The sequence below is a fragment of the Macrotis lagotis genome, chromosome 1 (assembly GCF_037893015.1).
Source record: "Macrotis lagotis isolate mMagLag1 chromosome 1, bilby.v1.9.chrom.fasta, whole genome shotgun sequence".
In the NCBI taxonomy this organism is placed as follows: domain Eukaryota; kingdom Metazoa; phylum Chordata; class Mammalia; order Peramelemorphia; family Peramelidae; genus Macrotis; species Macrotis lagotis.
Window position 1 is genome coordinate 707173650 of NC_133658.1, and position 24079 is coordinate 707197728.

Here is a 24079-nt window from a genome sequence, read left to right on the forward strand (position 1 = left end):
ATATAACATTTCTTTTAAATTTTTCCCTCAAATTTTCTTAGTCAAAAATGTTGTATTCCATATTTATTTCAACATTTATTAAGCACTGCTCTATACAAGACACTGGGCAAAGCATTGAGGAACACAATGATTTTGAAAAAGTAATAAACCTACAATCACTACCCTCTGCCATTTTATAAGCTAAAATGTGGGTTCATATATGAGCAAAAAAGAGTATAATTGTAAATTATACTATAGATATGCATAGAAATAAATGCATAGAAAATGCCTGAGAGATTCAAGGTAGACTAAGGAGATAGACTGGAATCAAATGATAGAACAAGTATGTATTAAGTACTTACAATGCCTGGCATTGTTAAATGGTAGGGATTCAAATGCAAACAAAGTAGTCCTTATCATCAAGATTATATTCTATTAAGGAAGACTATATTAAAGGGAAAGTGGGGGGGTGAGACAGCAGAGTGTAACCACAGTGTCACCAGTATCCCTAGTGAGGAGATAGGGGAGAGTGAGAATAGAGATCCTTGAATGCCAAACTAATGAATTTTTATTTAATTCTCACATTGTATTTTATTTTATTCCCCGCCTTCTCTTCTGATGCCTTCTTTATTTGTTTTGTATGGACCCTCTATTTCAGGGCGGGGTTTGGGAATTCTTAATGAGGAACTTTGCAGAGGTGGCCCAGCAATTGTTTTGTTGCTTAGATGCTAGGAAGTCTTTCTAGGGCACTGGCAAGTTAAGTTACTTTCCCATAGTCACACAACAAAGATCCCAGATTTTTCCAAATCCAACTACAAGTTGTATCTCAGTGGAAAGATATGAGATAGCATAGAGTATTTAGGGTGAAGAGAAGCAGGTCAGAGGTAACACTTGAGGGAATATAATGATTTGTAATGAGGATAAGGAATAATCAGGAAAGGAATGTGAAGAGGAATGGTTAGAGAAGGAAGAGGAGAATCAGGAGACTCAGAAGCCAGGGAAGGATATTGCCAAAAAGAAAGTGGCCAACATTATCAAAGGTTACTAAACTGTCATGAAGATAAAGACTGGAAAAAATGTCATTGGATCTGACAATTGGGATCCTTGGTGACATTGAATGAAACTGTTTACTGAAACTAGTGTAATTACTAGAGTAATGGTAACAAAATCCAGAAAGATCTTACTGAAGACCATTTGTAAAGTATAATTCTTAGAAAATAAGTCAATATTTTCATATAAGTCTCTTATTTCAGAGTCCCATTTCAAGACCAGTGTTGTGGGGAGTAGGAGTGAGGGTGAGGGATGGAATTGGTTCCAAACTAAAATATATACTTGCTATCAGTATGTTTCAAGATAATAGTATATAAACAAAAAAAAAAAGGATCTAACAAATCCAGCAGCAAGGAGCAAAACCTCTGTTTAAATACAAACAACCTTTTCCTGTTAGTCTTTTATTTCAGAATCCCATTCCAAGGGTAGGCTGGGGGTGCAGGGGCAGGAAATTAGCTCCAAACAAAAATATACACTTATCAGTGTGTGTGTGTGTGTGTGTGTGTGTGTGTGTGTGTGTGTACATACATATATATATATATATATATATATATATATATATATATATATGTATGTATGTATAAAAGAATGAGGGATCTAACCATTGCATGTTAGATGCTGGGACTTGTCTAGCCTCCATCCCAGTAGGCATCTCATGGAGTTTCCCTTGAGTCTGTCAACAAGCTTAAGTGACTTATTTTTACTGATTTACATTTAATTATAATATGAATAATACTCCAAAATCACGAACAAAAGACTATATCTTTTAAAATGTAACAAAGAAATAGATTTTTTTTAATTTAGGCAGAATTTCTCTCTCTTATTTTAAATTAACAATCTTACATTTCTTAAGAAATGACAATTTCATTTTTAAAAAATGTATATCCTTAGTTTATAAAATTCATTAAATTATTCTTTGATTCATAACAGTGTCTTCATTTTTTCCATGCAGATTGTCCTTCTTCTATCTGGGTTCAATTCCAAAGCAACTGTTATATTTTTCTTCCAACAACAGTCAAAATAGAAAACATTGAGGATGTAAGAAATCAATGTACAGACTATGGTAAGTTGTTCACTTTTGTGCTTTATTTTGGTATTTTGTTGTTATTTGTCCTTTATTCTCAAAGAAGACCATGACATCAGGGAGGTGATGCCATGACAAGCAAATGAATTGGATTGGGGGGGGGGGGTGAGGGATCTATGCTGTCACCAGCCCCACTTTCTCCTCCAGAGCCATCTGGGTTCACTGACCAGATATGAATCAGGACAACTGGAGATGACCCTGGATGTGAGGCAATCAGTTAAGTGATTTGCCTAAGGTCACACATCTAATAAGTGTCTGAGATAGGATTTGAATTTGGGTCCTCTTTCAGGGCCTATGCTCTATCTACCTAGCTACTCATTTTGGCATATTCGAATATAATAAATACAAACTGAAGCTGTGGTATGAAATGTGGTGAGCAGAATTATTCAACTACAGCTCCTTCCCCTATCTCCCTCTTCCCCCATCTTACTACTGACTCATTTCCCAGAGTTATTTTTAACTCTGGGCAGGTCATAACCTTGTTTGCCTTAGTTTCCTCATCTTGTAAAATGAGCTGGAAAAGGAAACAACAAACCACTCCAGTATCTTTGTCAGGAAAACCAAATGGGGTCACAAAAAGTTAGACAAGGCAACTATGATATACATATACATATGGCTTGTACTTGTCCTTCGTTATTGAAGAAAATTAAAATGACATCACTATCTTTGAGACAAATTACAGTGTGTAGAACTGTGTCTGATCAGCCCAATATGAGCTTGGATAATTTCTCTATTTTTAGCTTCAAAATCTCAAGTACTCTGGTAAAACATTTGAATGTTAATGTTAGTTCCTTATTTCTCTTCTCTTTCTCCCATCCCTCTCCTGTCTTTCTCCTCCTTTCCTGTCTCTTCTCTCTCCTGCCTCTTCCCCTTTCCTCTACAAGGATACTTTCAACTTAGTTGCCACCAGGCATTTAAAATAAATTTACCCCAAACTAGCAAAAGCCTAGGTTAATCCCATTTAAACAAAGTACAAGTCTAAAGAAATGCAAACAAATTTACTACCTGCCCAAGGGGAAAGGTTTTTAGCCTTTGTTGAGAAAGCCTAAGGCAGAGAAAGTGAGATCCAGAATTACTATTTTGGAATCTATAATCCATAGAAGTATTGGCATCTCAGCATAAATCCCAACTCCTTATGCCCAGCCTGCTGTCCAAGGGTTCTAACTCCTTTCTATGCCATGGTAGCCTCTGTCTGATTTTCCACTCACCCAATTCCATGCAGCTTCCAGAGCCATATATCATCTACATGTGTCCTTCATAATTCCTTTTTTGGATTTGATGAAATAAATGATTTTTAGGTTTTGGTTTTTTTGCAAGGCAAACAGGGTTAAGTGGCTTGCCCAAGGCCACACAGCTAGGCAATTATTAAATGTCCGAGAGCAGATTTGAACCCAGGTACTCCTGACTCCAGGGCCAGTGCTTTATCCACTCCGCCACCTAGCCACCCCTGAAATAAATGATTTTAAAAGGTCACTCAGAGGCATGACTTCTCTATCTTTCTCCTATAGCATCACTTCCTTATTAATTTACACTTCATAAAAGGATCACTTGATGAGACCACATTTTCCCAATTAACTAATAAACTGGCCCTTTTTCTGTAATTAGGTCAGGAAAAGTCAACTCCCTTACACCTTTTCTTTTTTTAATGCAAGAATTAACAGTGTAGTATAGTGGATAGAATACTAAACTAAGAATCAGAAGTCTTGGAGTTGAGTGCCATCTTAAATAAATTCCCTCCCAGACATGGATAAATCACTTTACTTCTTAGGCTTGGTTTCCTCACCTACAAAAATAACTTGTCTGCTGAGATTGTGAGGAAAGCACTTTGCAAAAACCACAGAAATGTAAATTATTTTTAAATTTTATGACACATTTTTAAAATTATATTTTTTTTGTTTTCTCTACTCACCTCACAATGTGGAAAAAATAACTCATAACAAATATGCATTATCAAGGAAAATAAATTCCCTCATTGGTCATGTTTAAATATATATATATACATATATGTATATATATACATATATGTATATATATATATATATATGATACACATATATAAAACTGCACCCAAACCCTATCACTTCTATCAGGAGGTGGGTAGCATAATTCATCACAAATCCTTTGGAATCAGGTTGATCATTGGGTTGATTAGAGTTAAAACTTTCAAAATTGTTTTCATAGTTTTGTCATATAAACTGTTCTAATACTGCTCACTTCACATTCATTCAAATGCATAGATTCCTAGGTTTCTCACAACAGAAGTAGAATCTAAAGGATTTATTTGTTCTTTGTTTAAGAAGAGGACTAATGACATCACAGGTGATGTGTCTTGACTTGGGAGTGAATTGGATTTAAGAGAGTCAGAATTGGGCAAAGTAATCTGCCTGACTCTTCCTCATTGAGTCCAGTGGCAAGACAAAAGTCAAGATGATTGGCAATGACTGGGATGCAATGAATGTTCTCAGTGTCTTCAATGATTAACCAAGCTCTAAGTACTCCACAGCATCTGCTTCAGCCACCTTCAATGGCCCTTGGAATAAATCACCCACCCAGTCTTCTGCCAGGTGATTTTTCACATGCTTGGAGTAGATATCCCAATAACTTACTGGATTTGAGGCCTTTCAGGTATCCTAAAGTTGGTCTAACTTGTCTTTGGAGATGGTTTGGAAGGTATGGTAGCTGCTCATGCTACAGCTACTTGGAGCCCCAGCTGAGAGCTGGGTGAAAAGGTGGACATCGAAAGTGGATAAGCAGCTCTCAAAAGGGCTCAGCAAGTCTTCCTAAACATCCCTTACATCTCAAAGGATTTAGCAACTGTTTGGATAGGGCTATTGGGGAGAGGGAGAAATTAACAATGAATTCTGTTTTGAGTTTGGTTAACTGGGAAAGAAGAAAACAAAGAAGTTTGGAGATGGTTTAGGAAAAGAAGATGTTGAAGTAAGTTTTGTACATGATGAGTTTGAGGTCCTAACCTATACTCAGATGGAGATATCTAGAGAAGTAGTTGCTAGAGCTCAGGGCAGAGATCAAATCTGATGATATGGATTTGGGAAACATTCTGCATAAAGGGGATAAATTTTTGGGAGTAGATGAAATTACCAAGGGAAAGAGTGTAGAGAAAGAAGCAAATAAGTTAAAAAGTAAATGTATCATTAGATCTATTTGTTACCTTTTCAAGCCTCAGTTTAATTTTCTTTGATTATATTTGTTGCCATGTTCTAGAATTAACTGTTAACTCTTTATTACTTACATAGGATTTTTTTTAAATCTCTTATTTTTAAATATTGTATTTAATTTATATAGTAATCTTTTCATTGTAAAGTGTATTAACAAATATTGTGTGCCTCTTTTTTTGCATGAGTTTAGAATAACTATTAAAAGGTTAAAGATCTGGATTAAATTTTAGCCAGGGATGACATTGGGAATGCATTGTTCAAAATTCGTTATCTGTGTAAATGGATTCTCAAGGGTTCTATGGTGTAATTTGTTAAAGAAAATGGAAATAGGTCTTATTTGCCTGGCATTGTAAATTAACATTATACAGTATTTAATTAGATTACAATTTAAAAATCATTATAAATCCATTGGCTTCTACAAGGTCATACATAATGATGAAAAACTCATCTTTTGATAGTTAAACCTTAAACTAAACAGCCTACTTAAGCATTCTCCTTGAGAATCTATAGGGAAACTTGAATCTTCTTTTACAAGTAGGAGGAATGTAAAACATTATCAGAGTATTAACCTTTTGCCCCTGGGTGTCACCCATGGAAGGGAGTGGCCACCTAACAACTCCAGAGGTGAAAGGAGTAGTAGGAGCTTATCTCCTTCCAGAAGAGACTTATGTTATATTGCACAATCTGTGCTCAGAAAAATGTTCTGGGACAACTCCCTACAGCTTCCTATTGCCATGGCATCCCTATAGAGTCTTTCCTCTCCCACAATCTTGAAAAATTTAAAGGGGCAGATCCTAATGACTGGTCAGTCCCTCTCCTGGTATGATTGCATTCATATTGAATTATCCTTTGCTTTTCTACTGCCTCCATAGTCTATCTCTAATTTCAATTGAATCTGCCCAGATGTGGTTATGGTTAGTGACAATTTTGGGTATCATTACTTTAGATGACATGAAGCATAAAGGCAATAATTTAATTAGGAACTTTGAATAAATAAGATATTCATAGGGTTTGGAAATTATAGATTTAGACCAAAGGATTTTGCAGACAAATAACTGTAAAAAAAAAAGTCAAAATATTTTTAACATGAATTAGCATTTGGTCCTGGTCCTATGTTAAAATTCCACTTCTGGCAAAGATTATGGGATCTTGAGCAAGTTATTTAAACTTTGTGTATCTTAAGCTAACTCCCTCTGATTTATTTATGGAGTCATAGATTGAGATTTTTATTGATAAGAGTGAGTTTTCAGAGTTGGGGATACCTTACACTAATGAAATGATATACCTATCATGAATTTGCATATTAGTAATAATAATAATAATAATAATAATACCACCATCAATATATAGAGAGATACATACATATACATGCCAGATTTGGGAAGAACTTCCTCTATCAATGCAGGTTGATACCTGCTCTGCAATTTATAATCTTAGATTTCTTGAAACACCAAGGAGGGATAACACATCCTCCCCAAGGTCACATTTTCAATATGTTCAGAAGTAGGACTAGAACAATAGATACGGCATGACATAATGGAAAGGAAAAGAGACTTGGAGTTAGGAAGGCTCAAATCCTATCTCAGATACTCACAAGATGTAAGATGCTGAGTAACTCATTTAACCTCTTTATACTCATTTTCCTTATCTGTAAAAAATAATTTAAGGGACTGGACTCAATGGCCTCTAAGGTCCTTTCAATCTCTCAAAACTATGGTCCCATGACTTTGAAATGAGCTCTCTCTCTCCTCTTTACTATGCTGCCTCTCAATAATTCATATTTTTCAAGTAACTTTCACAAATTAAAATGTACTGATACATTTTTTCCCTCCCCAATAGCTTCAGGAGCTGATATGATTAGCATACATAATGAAGAAGAAAATGCATTTATCCTGGAGACTTTTAAAAAACGATGGAAGGGCCAGGATGATATTTTATTAGGCATGTTTTATGACACAGATGGTAAGTGATAGTTCTACTCTGGAATAGCATCTTATTTAATGTTAGAAATTTCTCAGTCCCTTAAGTTTCCTTCAATTTTAGCTTCAGTGTAAAAAGACATTTTCTATGACTAATGGGCAGCTCTTGCTGTCTTAGATTCAAGTGGCAGTTTACTCTTAAGATGCTCCACAGGGGGTGGCTAGGTGGGGAAGTGAATAGAGCACCAGCCCTGGAGTCAGGAGTACCTGAGCTCAAATCCAGCCTCAGACCCTTAATAATTATTTATCTGTGTGGCCTTGGGCAAACCACTTAACCTCATTGTCTTGCAAAAAAAAAAAAAAGATGCTTCACATAATTCAAGCATTTATGGATTTTCAAGATACTCTTGAAAGATAGTTAAGAATTTAAGAAATAACATTTAAAAAAACCAAAAGTTGCTTCTTCAATAGAAATTCTGATCTGAGAATCAGCATTATAAATATCATTAGTAAGGACATTGATTCATTGCAGTTATTTTTCTCAAGTGAAAAAATATTCCAAATCATAATACTTGTTTATGACTCTATAGATCTTATAGGTCCTGTAGCTCTTTGGAGCAGTTGTGACCCAGTAGATCTATATCTGAAGGTTTTGGTCACATTTAGTTATATTAAATGTCTCCTACCTGACTATAGAAAAGATAAACAGTGATGCTGAAGGCACCACTGCAGTTGTTGGCCACAGACAAGAATCCTGTGTCAAGGTGAAAGGGAGTCCTTTCTTTTTTTTTTTAATTTACTTTTTTGCAAGGCAATGGGGTTAAGTGACTTGCCCAAGGCCACACAGCTAGGTAATTAAGTGTCTGAGGCCGGATTTGAATTCAGGTACTCCTGACTCCAGGGCCGGTGCTCTATCCACTGTATAACCTAGCCACCCCCTGGATATGATATTTTGATTTTAATATTTATTTATTCTCTTTTTGTACAAATTTTTTTATACATTAATAAAATATTCTTGTTTAAGAGTAAACAGAATACCCCTCCCCCCACAAAATATAGACTCGAGTGATAAAGGGAAGAGAAAAAATTAAAATTAAAAAAATAATAGTAATAATTGTAGGTATGGCCAGGTGGCGCAATGGACAGAGCCCCAGCCCTGGAGCCAGGAGCACCTGAGCCCATATCCAGCCCCGTACACCCAACAATCACCCAGCCATGTGACATGCAAGCCATCCCAACCCCACTGCCCTGCAAAAACCAAAAAAAAAAAGAGAAAAAAAGACCCAAAATAACATAAAATAGTAATAATAGTAGGGGTGGCTGGGTGGCGGACAGAGCATGGCCCTTGAGCCAGGAGCACCTGGGTCCAAATCCGGCCTCAGACATCCAACAACCACCCTGCTATGTGGCCCCAGGCAGGCCACCCAGCCCTATTTGCCCTGCACCTCCCCCAAACAATAATAATAATAATAATAATAATAATAATAATAATAATAAATGTGCTTCAGTCTTTCTTCCAACACCAACAACTCTGTCGCGGGTGGATCACATTCTTTATGATAAGTCCATCGAAATTTACTTCCATATTTTTCCACCATTGCCATTGCAACTCCCTCTTTTCTTATTTCTCCACTACCTTGTACTATATTTTCTCTCTCTCCTTTCACTCTGACCCTACTGTAGGGTATCTGAGTGGTGCAGCAGACAGATCCCTGGCCCTGGGGCCAAGAGGCCCTGAGCCCCCATACCACCCCTTAAGCCCAGTATCCACCTGGCCCTATGGTCCCAGACAGGCCATCCAATCCCAGCCCCTTGCAAGAAGTAAAAAGGAAAATGTGTTATAGATATATTTTGAAGACTTTATTATCCAGCTGAAAAATCAAATAAACATCAATGTTATTATCTCCATTTTACAGCTGAGGGAACTAAGGCAGGCAGAAATCAAGTGACTTGTCCAGGGTAATAGAGTTGGTAATCATCTGAGGCTGGATTTAAACGTTGGTCTACCACTGTATCCACTGCACCTCCTAATTTTTAGATGAAGAACATTTGAAAGTGAACTGGTGTGTTAAAATGGAAAGATCAGACTTTGGAGTCAAAAGTCCTAGGTTTAAATTTTGTTTCTTACTCCCTGCCTGACCTCATCCTACCTGTTGAACCTCAGGCTAGTTACTTAGCCTCCCTGGGCCTTAGTTTCCTGATTTGTAAAATAGAGAGATTAAACTAAATGACTTCATAGGTTCCCTCTAACTCAAAATCTAGAATTCTTTGATTGCTGCTGAATTCAGTAATAGAATGTTTGAAGGGAAGAACTCAGAACCAGCAAAGATTTGTCTCCTTGCAGTTTGTAGCTACATTGAGATTGATCTCCTTTGCCGGCCAATAGCCTAGAAGCTATTGGTCAGATTTCTAATTTATTTTAATCTGTTGTCACAGTTTATTTTCGAGATATCTCTTTTTTCACCTTCCTGAATTTATCAATTTCAAGCCCCCAATGAAGTCAGAGTGAAACATTTTCAATGAATGATTTTATCTTAATCTTATGGAGTATGGGATATAATCATAAAATGGACATTATTTTAACTTGCTTATACTTTCACACTTTGTCCAAAGGATTCTCTAAATAAAATTCTTACCACTGTCTTGAGTATCTAACATAACTGCTTATCTTTTCATCTTTATTTCTTTAGTAATTTGAACTTAGCAGTGTCAGTTTGTCTAGGCTCCATGTAAGGAAATTGATTTTTTATCAATTCTTAATTGTTCTCTGCTCCTTATAGTTTTTTATTTCTTTTTATTTGTCCTTTCACATCATTAGTATTCATGATTTCATTTTTGAAACTTATAAGTTAGAAAATATTAGGCCAGATCTTGGCTGTTTCCCACCTGTTGTACTAAAAAATTTTTATTGACTTTTGACTCATAAAAATGCTATCTGACAATAATGTGAGAAAACTCCCCCCAATCCACAGATTTTTATTGACTTTTGACTCATAAAAATGCTATCTGACAATAATGTGAGAAAACTCCCCCCAATCCACAGATGAAAGCTTCAAATGGTATGACAAGAGTAACATGACATTTAATAAGTGGAAAAATTCAGAAGAAAGTCAAGACCTAATAGACACATGTGCTTTTTTGCAAACGAAGTCTGGTATATGGAAAAAAGGAAATTGTGAAGTTTCTTCTGTGGAGGGTGCCATATGTAAAGCAGCTGGTAAGTATGACTGAAGGGTTTTTCTTATTTTAGACAACAATAAAGGGTGAAAAAAAGATTTATGCTCACCTGCTTTTGTTTCTTTTAAAAAATGTTGCAAATAGTATTAAAGATTTAGAGCTAGTAGGTCACCTAGTTCATATACCTTTTTTTTTTTGTTTTGCTTTGTTTTGCTTTTTTGTTTTCTTGCTGATGAGGAAACTGAGGGAATAAAGAAGTAAAAAGCCAAAGGTCACAGAGGCACCAAGAAGAAAAGAGCTCAATCCAGGCTCAGCTCTTCTGACTCCCAATCCAGCTCTCTTTTCAATTTGCCTAGCTACCTCTTTCAGTAAGCATCCCTCCAAAATCATATTTTCCTAAATAGTGTGCAAATTAATTCTGTTACTTGCATAAATTCAGGAGCTAAATCCAAATCATGTGAGTCAGAACCATTTTTATGCTGGTATTTTTAAGTATTGCAGGGAGAATTTTCCTCTATAATTTCTTCCATAGAAAAATTATCTTAGTGTTATATATGTGATGGTTTAGTTCAAAAAAACGGTTTTACAAGTCTGTAGGCAGATTCCATAAATCTATATTACTTAAAAAGGAATCATTTTCCATGAAAGAACAAGAGCTTTTATTTAAGCCTACAAAATTATTTATTATTATTATTAAAGATTAACGGTCATCTATGTTTATTTCTGCAAAAGCAGATTTTTGCAGAAAATTAATTTTGAGAACAAAATTATATTAGAACATGATGTTTTGTTAAAGTCATTGAACAGAATATGAATTTAAATTTTCTCCCCTATAGTTGAAATCTATCATTTTATAATTAAGAGATTGAAAATATACATTCATTTTAAATGACATTTTTTCCCCAATGTTGTTGTTCAGTCATTTTAGTCATGTCTGACTCTTTGTGACTCCACTTGGGGTTTTCTTGACAAAGATACTGGAGTTTGCCATTTATTTTTCTAGTTCATTTTGCAGATGAGGAAACTGAAGTAAACAGGATTTAAGTGAATTGCCCAGAGTCATACAGCTAATAAATGTCTGAGACCAGAGTTGAACTCAAGAAAAGGAGTCTTCTTGACTCTGTACCCAACACTGTATCCACCATGCCACAAAGCTGCCCCATTTTCCTTTACACTGGCAATAATCACCCTTTCAGTTTGCCCATACAATCAGAACTTTAGAAAAGCCCTTGGTTATTTTCCACTTGTACTGGAAAGACTCTCACACCAACTTCCCTAGGTATAGTAATGCAGTAAGTCATAATGATGACATATTTAACTAAATGATTATATTTTCCCAACTTTTTAGAATTGTGACCAGCACAATGGGAAAATATTTTGTAGTGACCCCAGAGACAGTTATGAGGCAAATTTTAAACATAGGGAAATGGACAACATACCCTCTGGTGCCACTGTTGGCCAGCAGCACCAAGGCAACCACCCACAATTTTGTTTGTTAAATATGTCACTACTTTTGCTTATTGACATCTTAGCCAGACAAAACAAGACAACAAAAGGAGCACTGATAGAAACCTGTTAGGCTCTTCCTCTTCTCTTTGTTCAAGACGTCATTCTGTGATGCCATAGGCCCTCTTCAATAAAGAAAAGACTAAGCACAGCTGATTCAACAGAAGATCTGTCTGAAGATATTGTTGCTGTGCACTGAAGTAACAAACAGTCAGACTGCTTTTGGTCTTCTTTGTTGCTCTGTAAATAACTTGGCTAGGTGAAGGGGTGGGGGTGAGGGATTTCCAGGTAAGATCTGGTTGTCTACAAATGGGGCAAAGACTTCAATATTCCAAAAACATTTCCCATTTGAAAAATGGGAGGGGGGAAGAATACTTGGCATTTAATTTGAATGAAATAAAATTTATTTTGCTATGAATTTTTTTTGTGGCTAAATTGGCATTTAAGCCAACTAATATAATAATCACACCCCTACTCTTAAATTCTCATTAAGAAAAATAGATTTTCAAACTTCCGGATATTGGCCGTTGAAATTTTATTTCAGGTTTTTAGTTTTTTTTACATTGTATCTTTTACATGTACTACCTCCCAGCATAATTAAAATAAAACAAGAGATTAATACAGTATGCAGAATAGAAAAAAGCTAGCAAATTTTTATTTTGAAACATTATTTAAAATTAACAAAAAATATCTGAATTTGTTTATTCTGATTTCCCTTTTTTTCAGTTTCTTATGAAAAGAAATACTTGCCAGGTGAGTATTATTTTTTTGCTTTAAATTAATGTTTCCCCATGTACTCTATTCAAACATAGTATGTTACTCTTCTTGTACTTACAGATCATCTTTGTGTTTTAATTTTTATTTTCTTTTAGGTTATTTAAACAAATGATTCATGAACAGTTTCAACTTTTATGACTAGGACGAAATACCACTGGTTAATCTGCCTTACATGTTAGATGTTTTGCTCCAGCTCCTATAGGACATTTTCTCCAATTTCCTTTTCATAAACCATCTTTCCCATTAGATCTTGCATAGTAATTTTGTTTAATGACTTTCTAATATCCTTTTAATGTATTAATTTTGAGATTTGTTCACAAGTGTAGGGTAGGAGATACATAGAAGACATTTAGTCTGAAAAGAGACTAGGGATTGCCAGCTCAATCTGAATGAACAATGTGATACACCACTGAAAGAGGCAGACAGAAAAACAAAGACAGAGAGAGAGAGAGAGAGAGAGAGAGAGAGAGAGAGAGAGAGAGATGGAGGGAGAAGGGGAGGTGAAGTAGTTGGAGGAGGGGGAAGGAAGGGGAGAGGGAGGGGGGAGGGACAGAGAGAGGAAAAAATACCATCCTGAGGGACATTAATAAATGTTCAGGAATCAGAAAGTGTTGGCCTCTCTGTTGTTCATTTGATCTCTGACTCTTCAGGACCTCAAGAGGCCTTAGTATACCAGGTCCTTCTATCTTCCACTATCTCCCAAGACTATCCAAGTTCATATTCATTGCTTCCATTGATGCCAGGTCTCTTGGTATTCTGTCAAGTCAAACAATAACCAGAATGGTGTATTCTTTTTTTAATTTCCACAAATTCATAGGACACTGATAATACTCAGGGTAACAGTCCTGAGAATTGAATGAGCCCATGAGAATTGAAAGAAAGACTAGGGATGCCTAGTTTAGACAGGGAGGACATGGTAGTTATATTCAAGTCTGTGAAAGAAGTATTATTCAATTTATTTTATTTGGCTCCAGAGGACAGAAGCAAGAGCAGTACAGTGAAAATTACAAAAAATCAAATTTAGGCTTCAGGTAAAGAAAACATTCTTCACAATTAGAAATATTACAAAGAAGGAGGAGGTGGTAGATTCCATTTACTATTGTTCAGTCATTTTTCAGTCATGTCAACTCTTCGCAATTCCCATTGGGAAAATGGCAGAGATATTGAGGTGGTTTGCCATTTCCTTCTCCAGATCATTTTACATATGAGGAAGCAGAGGCAAACATGGTTAAGTACTTGTCCAGGGTCACACAGCTACTACATGTCTGAAGTCATATTTAAACTCAGGAAGATGAGTCACATGGTACCACCCAGCTGCCCTCCCATTTATTACCTTTTGTAAGGGATTCTTCAGGTATGAGTTGGAACATGTCTGCAGTGATCCCTTCCAATGCTAAAATTCTAGGATTCTTCCATTTTTATTCTCCTATTAAATTATAAACTTCTTAGAGAAAGAGAGACTTTCTTATAAGAGCAACTATGTGGTATACTAGAGTGATGGGCCTGGAGTCAGGGAGACCTGAGTTAAAATCTAGCATTCAGACACTAGCTGTGTGACTCTGGGCAAGTCACTTAATCCTGTTTGCATCAGTATCAACATCTATAAAATGACTTGGAGAAAGAAATGGCAAACTACCCTGGTTTCTTTGCTAAGAAAACCCCAAAAGGGGTTACAAAAAGTCATGAAGAATCATGTGGAAAACGACCAAACAAAAAATCTCTTCCTTTGCCTAACATAAGCACAAAAAAGGCTAAACAAATGTTTCTACTGAATTGTATTAAAAAGTTATACCTGAAGTTTTTATAATGAATCATATATTCCCATCAATTTGAATAATAATTTCAGAGACACATTCCAATGGAAAAATTACTTTGTCCTATGTAATAATATTCACACCTGCAAATGTTAATTGCACTTCAAGGAGCATCTGTCCTCTTCAGTATTTAATTCTGGGTGCATTTAATTCTTCCATAGAACTCCTGTAGGAAAAGTTAATTAAATGGATAATTAATCAATATGGCCTTTTCAAACATTCATTGGTATATGCTAAAATACACCACACAGTTCTCATTATGATTGTAGTTTTCACTCATTTTTATGGCACATGCATATTTGTAAGCAGTCATTGGTTTGGGCATTATTTCAGGTTTACAGTAAACTCAAAAATTAGAAGAGACCATGACAAGAATTCAGAGTCCATTGAACCTCTACTTGAACAATTCTAATTTCAGTTTTCTCACTAGATGCGTCCAAAAACGGAAGCAGGATATTCCATCTGGACATCTAAGGTTCTTTTTTACATATATAAACAAAATATGTCTTGTTGCAGTTTCTTCTCATTTGTCCTTTTCTTGTTCTTTAGCCCCACAGATACATGATTCACATAAGTTTTTCAAAAATATGGAAACATATATCATGTTCCCCTCTAATTCTTCTCTTCTCTAAACGAAATAAACCCAATTCTTTCAACCAACCCTCAGATTTATTCAACAAAATTCAATGTATATTTGCACTGAAGAAATTATAAGGATAAGACAAACTCTTCTCTTAAAAATTTTACCATCCAGATATAGACAGAAATAATATGGATAAAAAAGTAGAAACATTTCATTAGGAAAAACAACTGACCTGGACAACAGATCTAAGAGAAATAATTTTAAAATGATTGAATATCTGAAATTCATGATGGAAAAAAGAGAGAGTAGACATCATATTTCAAAAAATTATCAAGTAGCTCTGACTTATATAATCTTTTTTTCCCCACATATTGCTCAAGGAAGAGCAATGAAGTCAATGTCACTGATGTAAAGTTAAGAAAATTGGAAAGGCAGAAAGGGACCAGGTTACAAAGGTCTTTAAAAGTCGAATAGGATTTTATATTTGATTCTGGAATGGATAGGGAGTCACACAAGTTTCTTGATAAGGAGGATGACATGGTCAGACTTATACTTTAGATCTTGCCCAATTGTCTCTAAAAATCTTTTGCTATGATACATTCAGTGCCCAGGTGCTGCTCTCTCTTCCTCCTCACCCCTTCCTTGGGGCAGGTGCTGTCTTACCAGTCTAGGCATTTTATATTGGATTAAACCAAATATTTGTTAAGTAAAACATTTCTTATCAAGACTTTATTTTATCCTAATTCTCTGACTTCCTGCATCCTTTAAAAAAATCTTTCATGTCTTCATTTCTTAATCCTTCAATATTATTTTATACATAGAATCCCCGTTATATTTCTTTGTATATAATTTGTATAATTTACTATTTTGGATTTTTCTTCATTTAGTCTATGCTCCATCATCCTTTACCACAGCCTCTTCGATTTTTGTATTTAACAAAATCTTTCTTCCCACAAGTTTTTCAACAAGTATTTCTGGATTCTGAAGGTAGTCTCCCAAATCTCACTGTTTTGATTTCTCAATTGTAACTCACAGGCATTCAAACTGCAAAACTGATCATCAACAATCATGTGTCAAATACATTAATCATCTTTAACTGACTTTTCCCTGTTGTTCCATAAAATTTGCTTATATCAGGAAGACTACACATCCTCTTGGTAAAAGTCATTCAAGACTAATGCCAATGGAAACTAGCATCAGTAATTACTTCCTCTAATTTTTCCATTATCATGTTTTGTCACATAATTTTCAACTCCATTTCCCAATTTCATCTTCCATTGTTTCTTCCAAAATGTATACTAAAAATGCTCATTAGCCCACCTTGCATTTTCATACCTCTCTTTCCTTTCTCCAACCCCATTTTCCACCCTTCAACCATCAAAAGTAAACAAACTGTTAGGCACTATCCAAAGTTTTGAGGATACAAAGAAAGGCAAAACAGTCCCTGCCTTCAAGTTCACAATCTATTGGGGAAAGCAATGTATGAGCAATTATGTGTCAGTTGTGAGGAGAAATTCAATTTCATGATGGCATGCTCACCCAGCTTCTAGACAGTGGACAATTTTCCTGCAATTTCCTGGTCACCAATGGTGTTAAACATTGCTCCTGTGCTTTTTTTTTAAGTGTTTTGTTTTCATCCATGTTATCAAATGCCCTCAATAAAGATGAACATGGCATCAAAGTCAGCTACTGCATTGAAGGTAAATTCTTTAACTTGAGAAGGCTACAAGCCAAGACCAAAGTGGAGAGAGTATTGGTGCATAATCTTCTGTTTGCAGACGATTGTACACTCAATGCAGTCTCTAAAGCTGAGATGCAACAAAGTGTGGATCAATTCTCTGCTGCTCATGCTAATTTTGGCCTAACAATTGACAGCAAGAAAAACACAGGTGCTCCATCAGCCAGCACCACACACCATTCATATGTGGAAAAGTTTTGAATACTGTGGTTAAGTTTACTTTCCTTGGCAGTGTCCTTTCTGGGGAGGAACACATTAATGATGAGTTTGACACTCATTGCCAAAGCCAGCTCAGCTAGCTCCAAAAGAAAAAAAAATTGTGAACTGAAAATCTATAGAGCCACTGTGCTGATCTCATTGCTGCATGCCTGTGAAATTTGGATAATCCACCAGTACCATGCCAGAAAACTGAACAGCCCTGACTCCAGGGCTGCTGCTCTATCCATTGGGCCACCTAGCCACCCCTTGACTATTTTTTAACTTATATTCTAGCTTCCCTTCAACATTTCTCCCTACCTCACATGACTGCTGTATGAAAAGTGAACTATTATCATTAAAATGTATTATTTGAATCTATTATTGACAGCATCATGTCATCTGGTTCAATTTACAAACCACTTATTCCATTTCATTTCACTAAAATTTGACAATTATTTTTCATTTTCAGTTTTTTCTATTTCTTTACATAATTTCCAAATATATCTCTCAAAGTCAATTACTATAAGAGGAAAAAAAAGCAGTTAAAAACCAACTAGCATGTGAATAAAATCTAATAGAATCATCCACATCTAGTATCCCATCTTTGTATATAAGTAAAGGAAATATATTTATTCATCTATTACCCAGAGACAAGATTCTTGGTCATTACAATTACATAACAGTAATTTCCTTTTGTATTGCTTATTTACATTTTTATAGTCATTGTGTATATTGTTTTCCTGGTTGTTTTTTATTCTATAAAACATATAACTTCCTATGCTTCTGTGAATTCTTTATAAATCCAGTAATTATTACAAATGTTCAAGTTAATTATTCCTCAATCAATGGTGATCGACTTTGTTTCTACCTGGGTTCAAATCCAGTCTCAGATGCTTAATAATTACCTAGCTGTGTGGCCTTGGGCAAGCCACTTAATTCCATTTGCCTTGCAAAAAAAACCAAAAACCTAAAAAAAAAAAAAAACCATTATAGAAACCCAGACTTCCTGATACGCTGCTTTAGTTTCACTGAATTGCTTTCCCCCACTTTTTTTAAACTCTCTATTATAAGGAGTGGCTTTCTGGGTAGAGGGAAGTATATATATTTGGAAATGAACATGATACAAACAAAAATTATTAATAAGTTTTAAAGTACTACAGTAAATAATTTTTAGTCAAGCCCTAATTGGCTCTTGTGATTGTTTGAATATGCAGTTTGTCCTACAAAATGTAACATTTATCCTCTTTTTATTTTAGCATTTGCCATTTCCTTGCCACTGTTTAACTTCCCAAACCATTTCTTTAAGGAACATCATTTCTAATTTCAATGACTGTGCCCTTTCCTCCTCAGATATCTCTAAGTTTCTTCCAATTTGTTTAAAACACTAAATTACCGCCCTTATTTTTGAAATTTGGATTCCCTCAACACAACTTATTTCCTTCTCTATTATCTATACTTATTTCTTGTAGAAATTTAAAACTCTATTTGAAAAGGCTAGTCTTTGCATTGTACCACCCCTAAATCCTTTAGCTGTTATCCTCTTCCTTCCAGTACAATTTCATTATCTTATCTTGCTTTCTTTCATCTGCTCCATGAACCCTCTCCTTAGTTTCTAATCTTAGGGTCCCAGATTTCCCTACACTCTACTGGACAGAGGTTTCTAACCTCATTGTTCCTCTTCCACTTTTTTCCTTAGGATAAGACCTATTTCTCTTTTAGTATGACATACTGTTGGACAATATATAAATGTGGCCTTCATTATTACAAAAATTTGTTATTTAATATATATAAGGCAACTATATTCTTGGTCATGACTTTATACCAGTTTCCTTATTTCCTGCATTTGCTAATTTGAGTTGATTCACCTAATGTTTATAGATTTAATATTGGAGGAATTTAAGGTGATTTAGTCCAACCCCTTCATTTTATAGATGAGGAAACTAAGGACTAGAAAAGTTAAGTGCCTGATCTAATAGGGTCAATGTGGTAGAGGTGAGATCTGAACCAGGAAATGACTTGTAAAATTCCATCACCTCTAAATTGATCATTCTGTGTTCTTTCAACTCTAAATTACACTGTATCACAATTTTTGGTAGACCTCCCTGTCTTCCTTGTGTCTCCTCTCCATCACAAATCAAACAACTCACCACAAAAATAAAGGACATTTCATTTTTTATTTAAAAAGTCCTGGGAAGTAGAATGGGCATTATTTCCATTTGAAGTGATTATTTCCACACCCTAAATGATACAAAATAATGTTTAGGGCTGAGACTAACATCCAGGTCTGCAACTTCCAAATCCAAGTAGCATACTATAATGTTTATGGGCCAGAATTCTACTTTAAATTCAATTTGAAGACATTTATCAAGCATTTGAATCGTAAATGATACTATGCCAGCCCCTACTTTGAACTTTGAGTGGATATGTGTCTCCCCTTATGTAAAGGAAAATTTTGAGGCCTGGATACATCTAAACATTGAAAAATATCAGTTACTAAAAATTACCATTACTTTTATCACATTAGAACCAAACTAGCAAAATCTGCAACCCTGTTTTTTGTCCCCTTTACCTCCCCCCAAACTTAAAGCACCTTTTCTTTTGGTGCTGCCACTGATAGGTGGGTGACAGGACACTCAGCTTCTCATGCTATGCAGCTACTGCTCTGGTGCTCCACAGAGAAGTTGCCGAATATGCTTAAAGCCTTTAGTTACTAAAATAAGCTTGGAGGGCACTCTACACCTAACAATTCTAGCCATTGAATTTAAAGAAATGCATTTAATGTAACTGATTCCCGATTATCTACTAACCCCACTGGAACATTTCAAAAACATCTGGATCAATTTAGAATTTAAAAGATTGCCTCCAAAAACTTGTGAAGAATCCCTTTACAAATTGCACTGCTAAAAAAAGAAAAAGCCTGATTTCTTAATATAAGTGGTAATTACCTCAGATTATATTAGAATGATTCTTCCAACCTGCTTAAATCTTTCATTAAAACATTTTGGGGGAGGCTAGGTGGCGTAGTGGATAAAGTACCGGCCCTGGAGTAAGTAGTACCTGGGTTCAAATCCAGTCTCAGACACTTAATAATTACCTAGCTGTGTGGCCTTGGGCAAGCCACTTACCCCCACCATTTGCCTTGCAAAAAAAAAAAACATTTTGGCATTTAGCCAATGATCCCTACACAGGGTCCAAAAATCCTTCTTTGTAACTTCCATTCCTCACCTAAGATCATGGAATTTCAGAGCTAGAAGAGGTCTTAAAAATTATTTTAACTCCAATCACTTCATTTTTTATATATATTTAGAAACAAAAGAAGACATTTGCCCAAGGCTATGCAAATGACATTGCCCATATCCTAACCCAGGTATTCTGACTTTAAATCCAATACTCTACATTTTGAAAGGGCAGTATTTCTCCCAGTGGTTATTATCACCCAAATTTGGTCATTATTGAAATAAATTTACAAGTAGCCATGAAAACCACTTAAAAAAAAATACACAAGCTATCATCATTATGCAAAAATAGGTCATATAATAAAGTTCTATGGGGTAGACACCCAGACATCTTCATATGCCTTTGGGTCTTTCGCTGCTATTTAATGATTCAATAATCTTGCAAGAGTAAGATTTAGCTAGTTGAAATATCTTACCCAAAGATGGGGTGCTTTGGTAAGGAAAGAATTGAATACTTCCACATTTGGACAAAACTGCTTGAATACAAGACTACATAGTAAAGAATCCAGAGAACCAAAGACATGTCCTTGAAAAGTGGGTTTTCCTCAGTGAAGTTAATAATTAAATAACAGCACATATTAATGTAGCACGTGTCACACAGTACTAAACACACTGCAATTGTCATTTTTTTCCCCTAATTCCATTTTACTGATGGGAAAACTGAGGCAAACTGCTTGGGGACTTGCCCAGACAGCTAGTGGTTGAAGTTGAATTTAAACTGTCTTTCTGATTTCAGGCCCAGGAATCTCAGAGATGATCTGGGTTCAAACCCAAATTTCCTAATCTATAAAATTAGGGAGATGATCTAAGAAGTAAAATTTGGTCTTCAATTTTAAAAATCTATGTTGCTATACTCCCTAAAATGAAATTACTTACCCAAGGTCACACAAGAATTAAGTCATGTTCAATAGTATTGAAGAAAAGCAAGTTAAGCTTTCAATCATAAAGTTAACAACTAGTTACAACTGTTTATAGGTCATGATCAAGTTTAGCAGATTTCAGTTGAAAAAAGCTTAAAAATGACTAAGCAAAGACATATCAGAAGGATTGAAATACTGACAGAAAAATCAAAATACTATGGATTTTTTTTTCCATCTGGATAAAGAATTACAAAACCTGGCCATTTAAAAAGCTAATAAGTTGATGATAGTAATATAAATTTTCTAATGATTTGATTAACTTATAACAGTTCAGTGATATTTACATGAAAACCATTATCCTTGGGAACTATGGAAAAGGAACATAGTATGAGAACTACAACATAAAACCAAATGGGAACTTAGAAGAGGGAAAGAGGTTATCTGCAAATATGTGATTAGGAAAAGATGGGTCACACAAGAGCAAAAGTTGATTAAGTGGACAGCCACTGTTCTGTTGGTGTCTTTCTTAGATGAAAAGGAAGGCTTATGGCACTTTTGGCAAATTCTGTGTGAAATTAGGGATCTCACAAAACAGGTTGCAGGGAACACAAATTGATGAGATCACAGATCCAGGAGAATCTTGACAATTTTGATGACTTTAAAAACCCAGTCATTTGAGTGCTTCTCACGTACCAGGCACTTTTAGGTGAAGGGAATAAAGGGGGGGTGGGAATCAAATAATTCATGCCTTCAAAAATCTTACATTCTATTGGAATAGGCAACAAAGTACATAAAAGTCAATTTTGTGGAAGCACCTGGAAGAATTAATGAAGCCCTCCTAAAAGTTACCTAAGCTTTTAAGTAAAAAGAGGGATTCTAACTGGTGGAGGAGTGTATGGGGAACAACTCAAGCAGACACTAAAAGGGAGGATGAATATGAAGGCCAGTTGCAGAGAAGGCAGAGAGCACATGTAAAGGAGTACTGTACAATGAGACTGGAAAGGTAGGCTGAGGTTAGGTTGCCTTAAAGGGCTTTAAAAGTCAAGACATTTGTATTTGAGGCATCTAGAAGCAACAGAAACTACTGGGCTTCATTGAACAGAATGGCATGGTTAGAACTATGCTTTAGATAAATTACTAAAAATGCACAACTTAACTGGCACCCTTATACATTTACCAACTGTTGAAACTTGGACATTTTCATCTCCAACAGATAACTTTTCTTTATTTTTCTTTACAGATAACCACATTTTAATAACAGCATTGGTGATTGCCAGCACTACAATCCTGACAATTACAGGAGCAGTAGTTTGGTTCCTCTACAAAAGAAATCTAACTCCTGGCCTTACAAATACTGCTTACACAACAGCACCTCAACTTCCTTATAATGACGACTGTATTTTAGTAGATGCAGAAGAAAATGAATATGTTGCTTAATTTCAGTAAGGATGAATAGTTTCAGATATAAATACCAAAAGCAGTATTTTGAACATCAATCCAAATGTAAGCTTCTAAAACTTGAAAAGGTTTTTTTAAGTTATAAAATAATTTTCTACTTATGTAGAAACTTAAAAAAAATTATTTCTGCATAATACTGATCATACTGGGAAAAAATTCCCATAAGAGTAAAAAATTGTAGTTTCAAAGTAAAACTAAGATTAGGATTAGCAGCCTTAGAAATCATCTGGCCCAATAACCTTATTTTTCAGAGGACTAAGATGAAACTGAGGGGTGAAGTGATTTGGCCAAAGTCTCAAAGTCATGATTACTCACTTAAAAAGGGAGATAATTAAGCTATATGTATGCAATTGCAGCTTACAGAAACATTAAATATTACAAACAATGGTCGTAAAATTAATGAGTTGAATTATTTAAAAAAAATGGTTATATCCAAACAGTTTCCTTCAAAGTAGTCATTATGGGACTTATGTATCAATATGACTTTTACAATATATATACTCTAATGGGTTACACACTACAGGTAGTAAATATTAGTACAAAGATTTGAACCCAAACCTGACTCCAAATCTTAGGTCCTATTACATCAGTTTATAATCCATGCAAGAAAATCATTCTCATCACTACTAATTTTACTTTACTTAGTGGTCTAGTTCATCTCCCTCATTACTGTCCTGCATAACATTTAGCTATTTCCAAAAATAAAAATATACCACTGAAAAAACCCGAGATTTTATGTTCTTTTTTTTAACACACAGCAGCAGTTAGATTAAGTGCTTAACTTTCCAGAGTGTCTTCTTTGAAAGGTTCAATTTGTATTAACTGCTGGGGGAAGGTAGACATTGGTATCCCATTAAGTTCAGGTTTGATTTGGGGATGGAGAGGGGTACCTATAGGTCATGAGCAATTAACATAGGATTTACTTTGCCTAAGCACAACAAAGAACTTAGCTATCTTGGATACATATTTGTTTTTATATGGAAACATGTCAGCAAAGAAGTACTTCTTTGGCCAGTCCTCATAGGTGGAACTTTTTGCTTTTCTTAGGAAGCTGCAATTTGAAAGACTGGGGTCAGTCAGATCTTGGGGTCCTGCTGTTGGGATCTAGTCCTCTTATTTCCCCTAACTTTGGTTAATCTCCATTATGAAATGTATAAATCCCATTTATTCATACTATTTTTTTAGCTGCCATATATATGCTAACATTTACAATCTAAACTTTCACTTAGACCACAAAATGCAACAGGCATTTGTTAGCATAAGCACATTTGTGCTGTGACAATAAGTCCTCTTAGCATAAAAAAAAAAAGGTATAATTAAAGAAAAATTAACAATTCATTCTGGTTAAGCTAAGCCAAAGAAACTTCGTAAACCTCCTGGTTTTGTCAAATCCCCTTGTGAAATTTATATAACCCATAAAAATGGGTTCTGTTTGACTATCAAGTCCATACCACAGCAGTTTATTCTTTCCAACTTTTTGGACCAGAGTTTGTTTATGGCAGTAAAGGAAAACCATAGAGAAGA

General features: G+C 35.2%; 1 protein-coding gene across 2 annotated transcripts in view; it reads left to right on the plus strand.

Moving 5' to 3' along the window:
• LY75 (lymphocyte antigen 75) overlaps positions 1-22951 on the plus strand; it is a 198705-nt gene extending 175754 nt beyond the window's left edge. For both annotated transcript variants that reach the window (XM_074215878.1, XM_074215877.1), the window contains 5 exons: positions 1982-2092; positions 7129-7251; positions 10252-10425; positions 12618-12644; positions 22338-22951. In XM_074215878.1, coding sequence (XP_074071979.1) covers positions 1982-2092; positions 7129-7251; positions 10252-10425; positions 12618-12644; positions 22338-22534 — 632 coding nt within the window. In that variant the 3' untranslated portion in view covers positions 22535-22951. The remainder of the gene's footprint in view (positions 1-1981; positions 2093-7128; positions 7252-10251; positions 10426-12617; positions 12645-22337) is intronic.
• The last annotated feature ends 1128 nt before the right edge of the window (positions 22952-24079 follow it).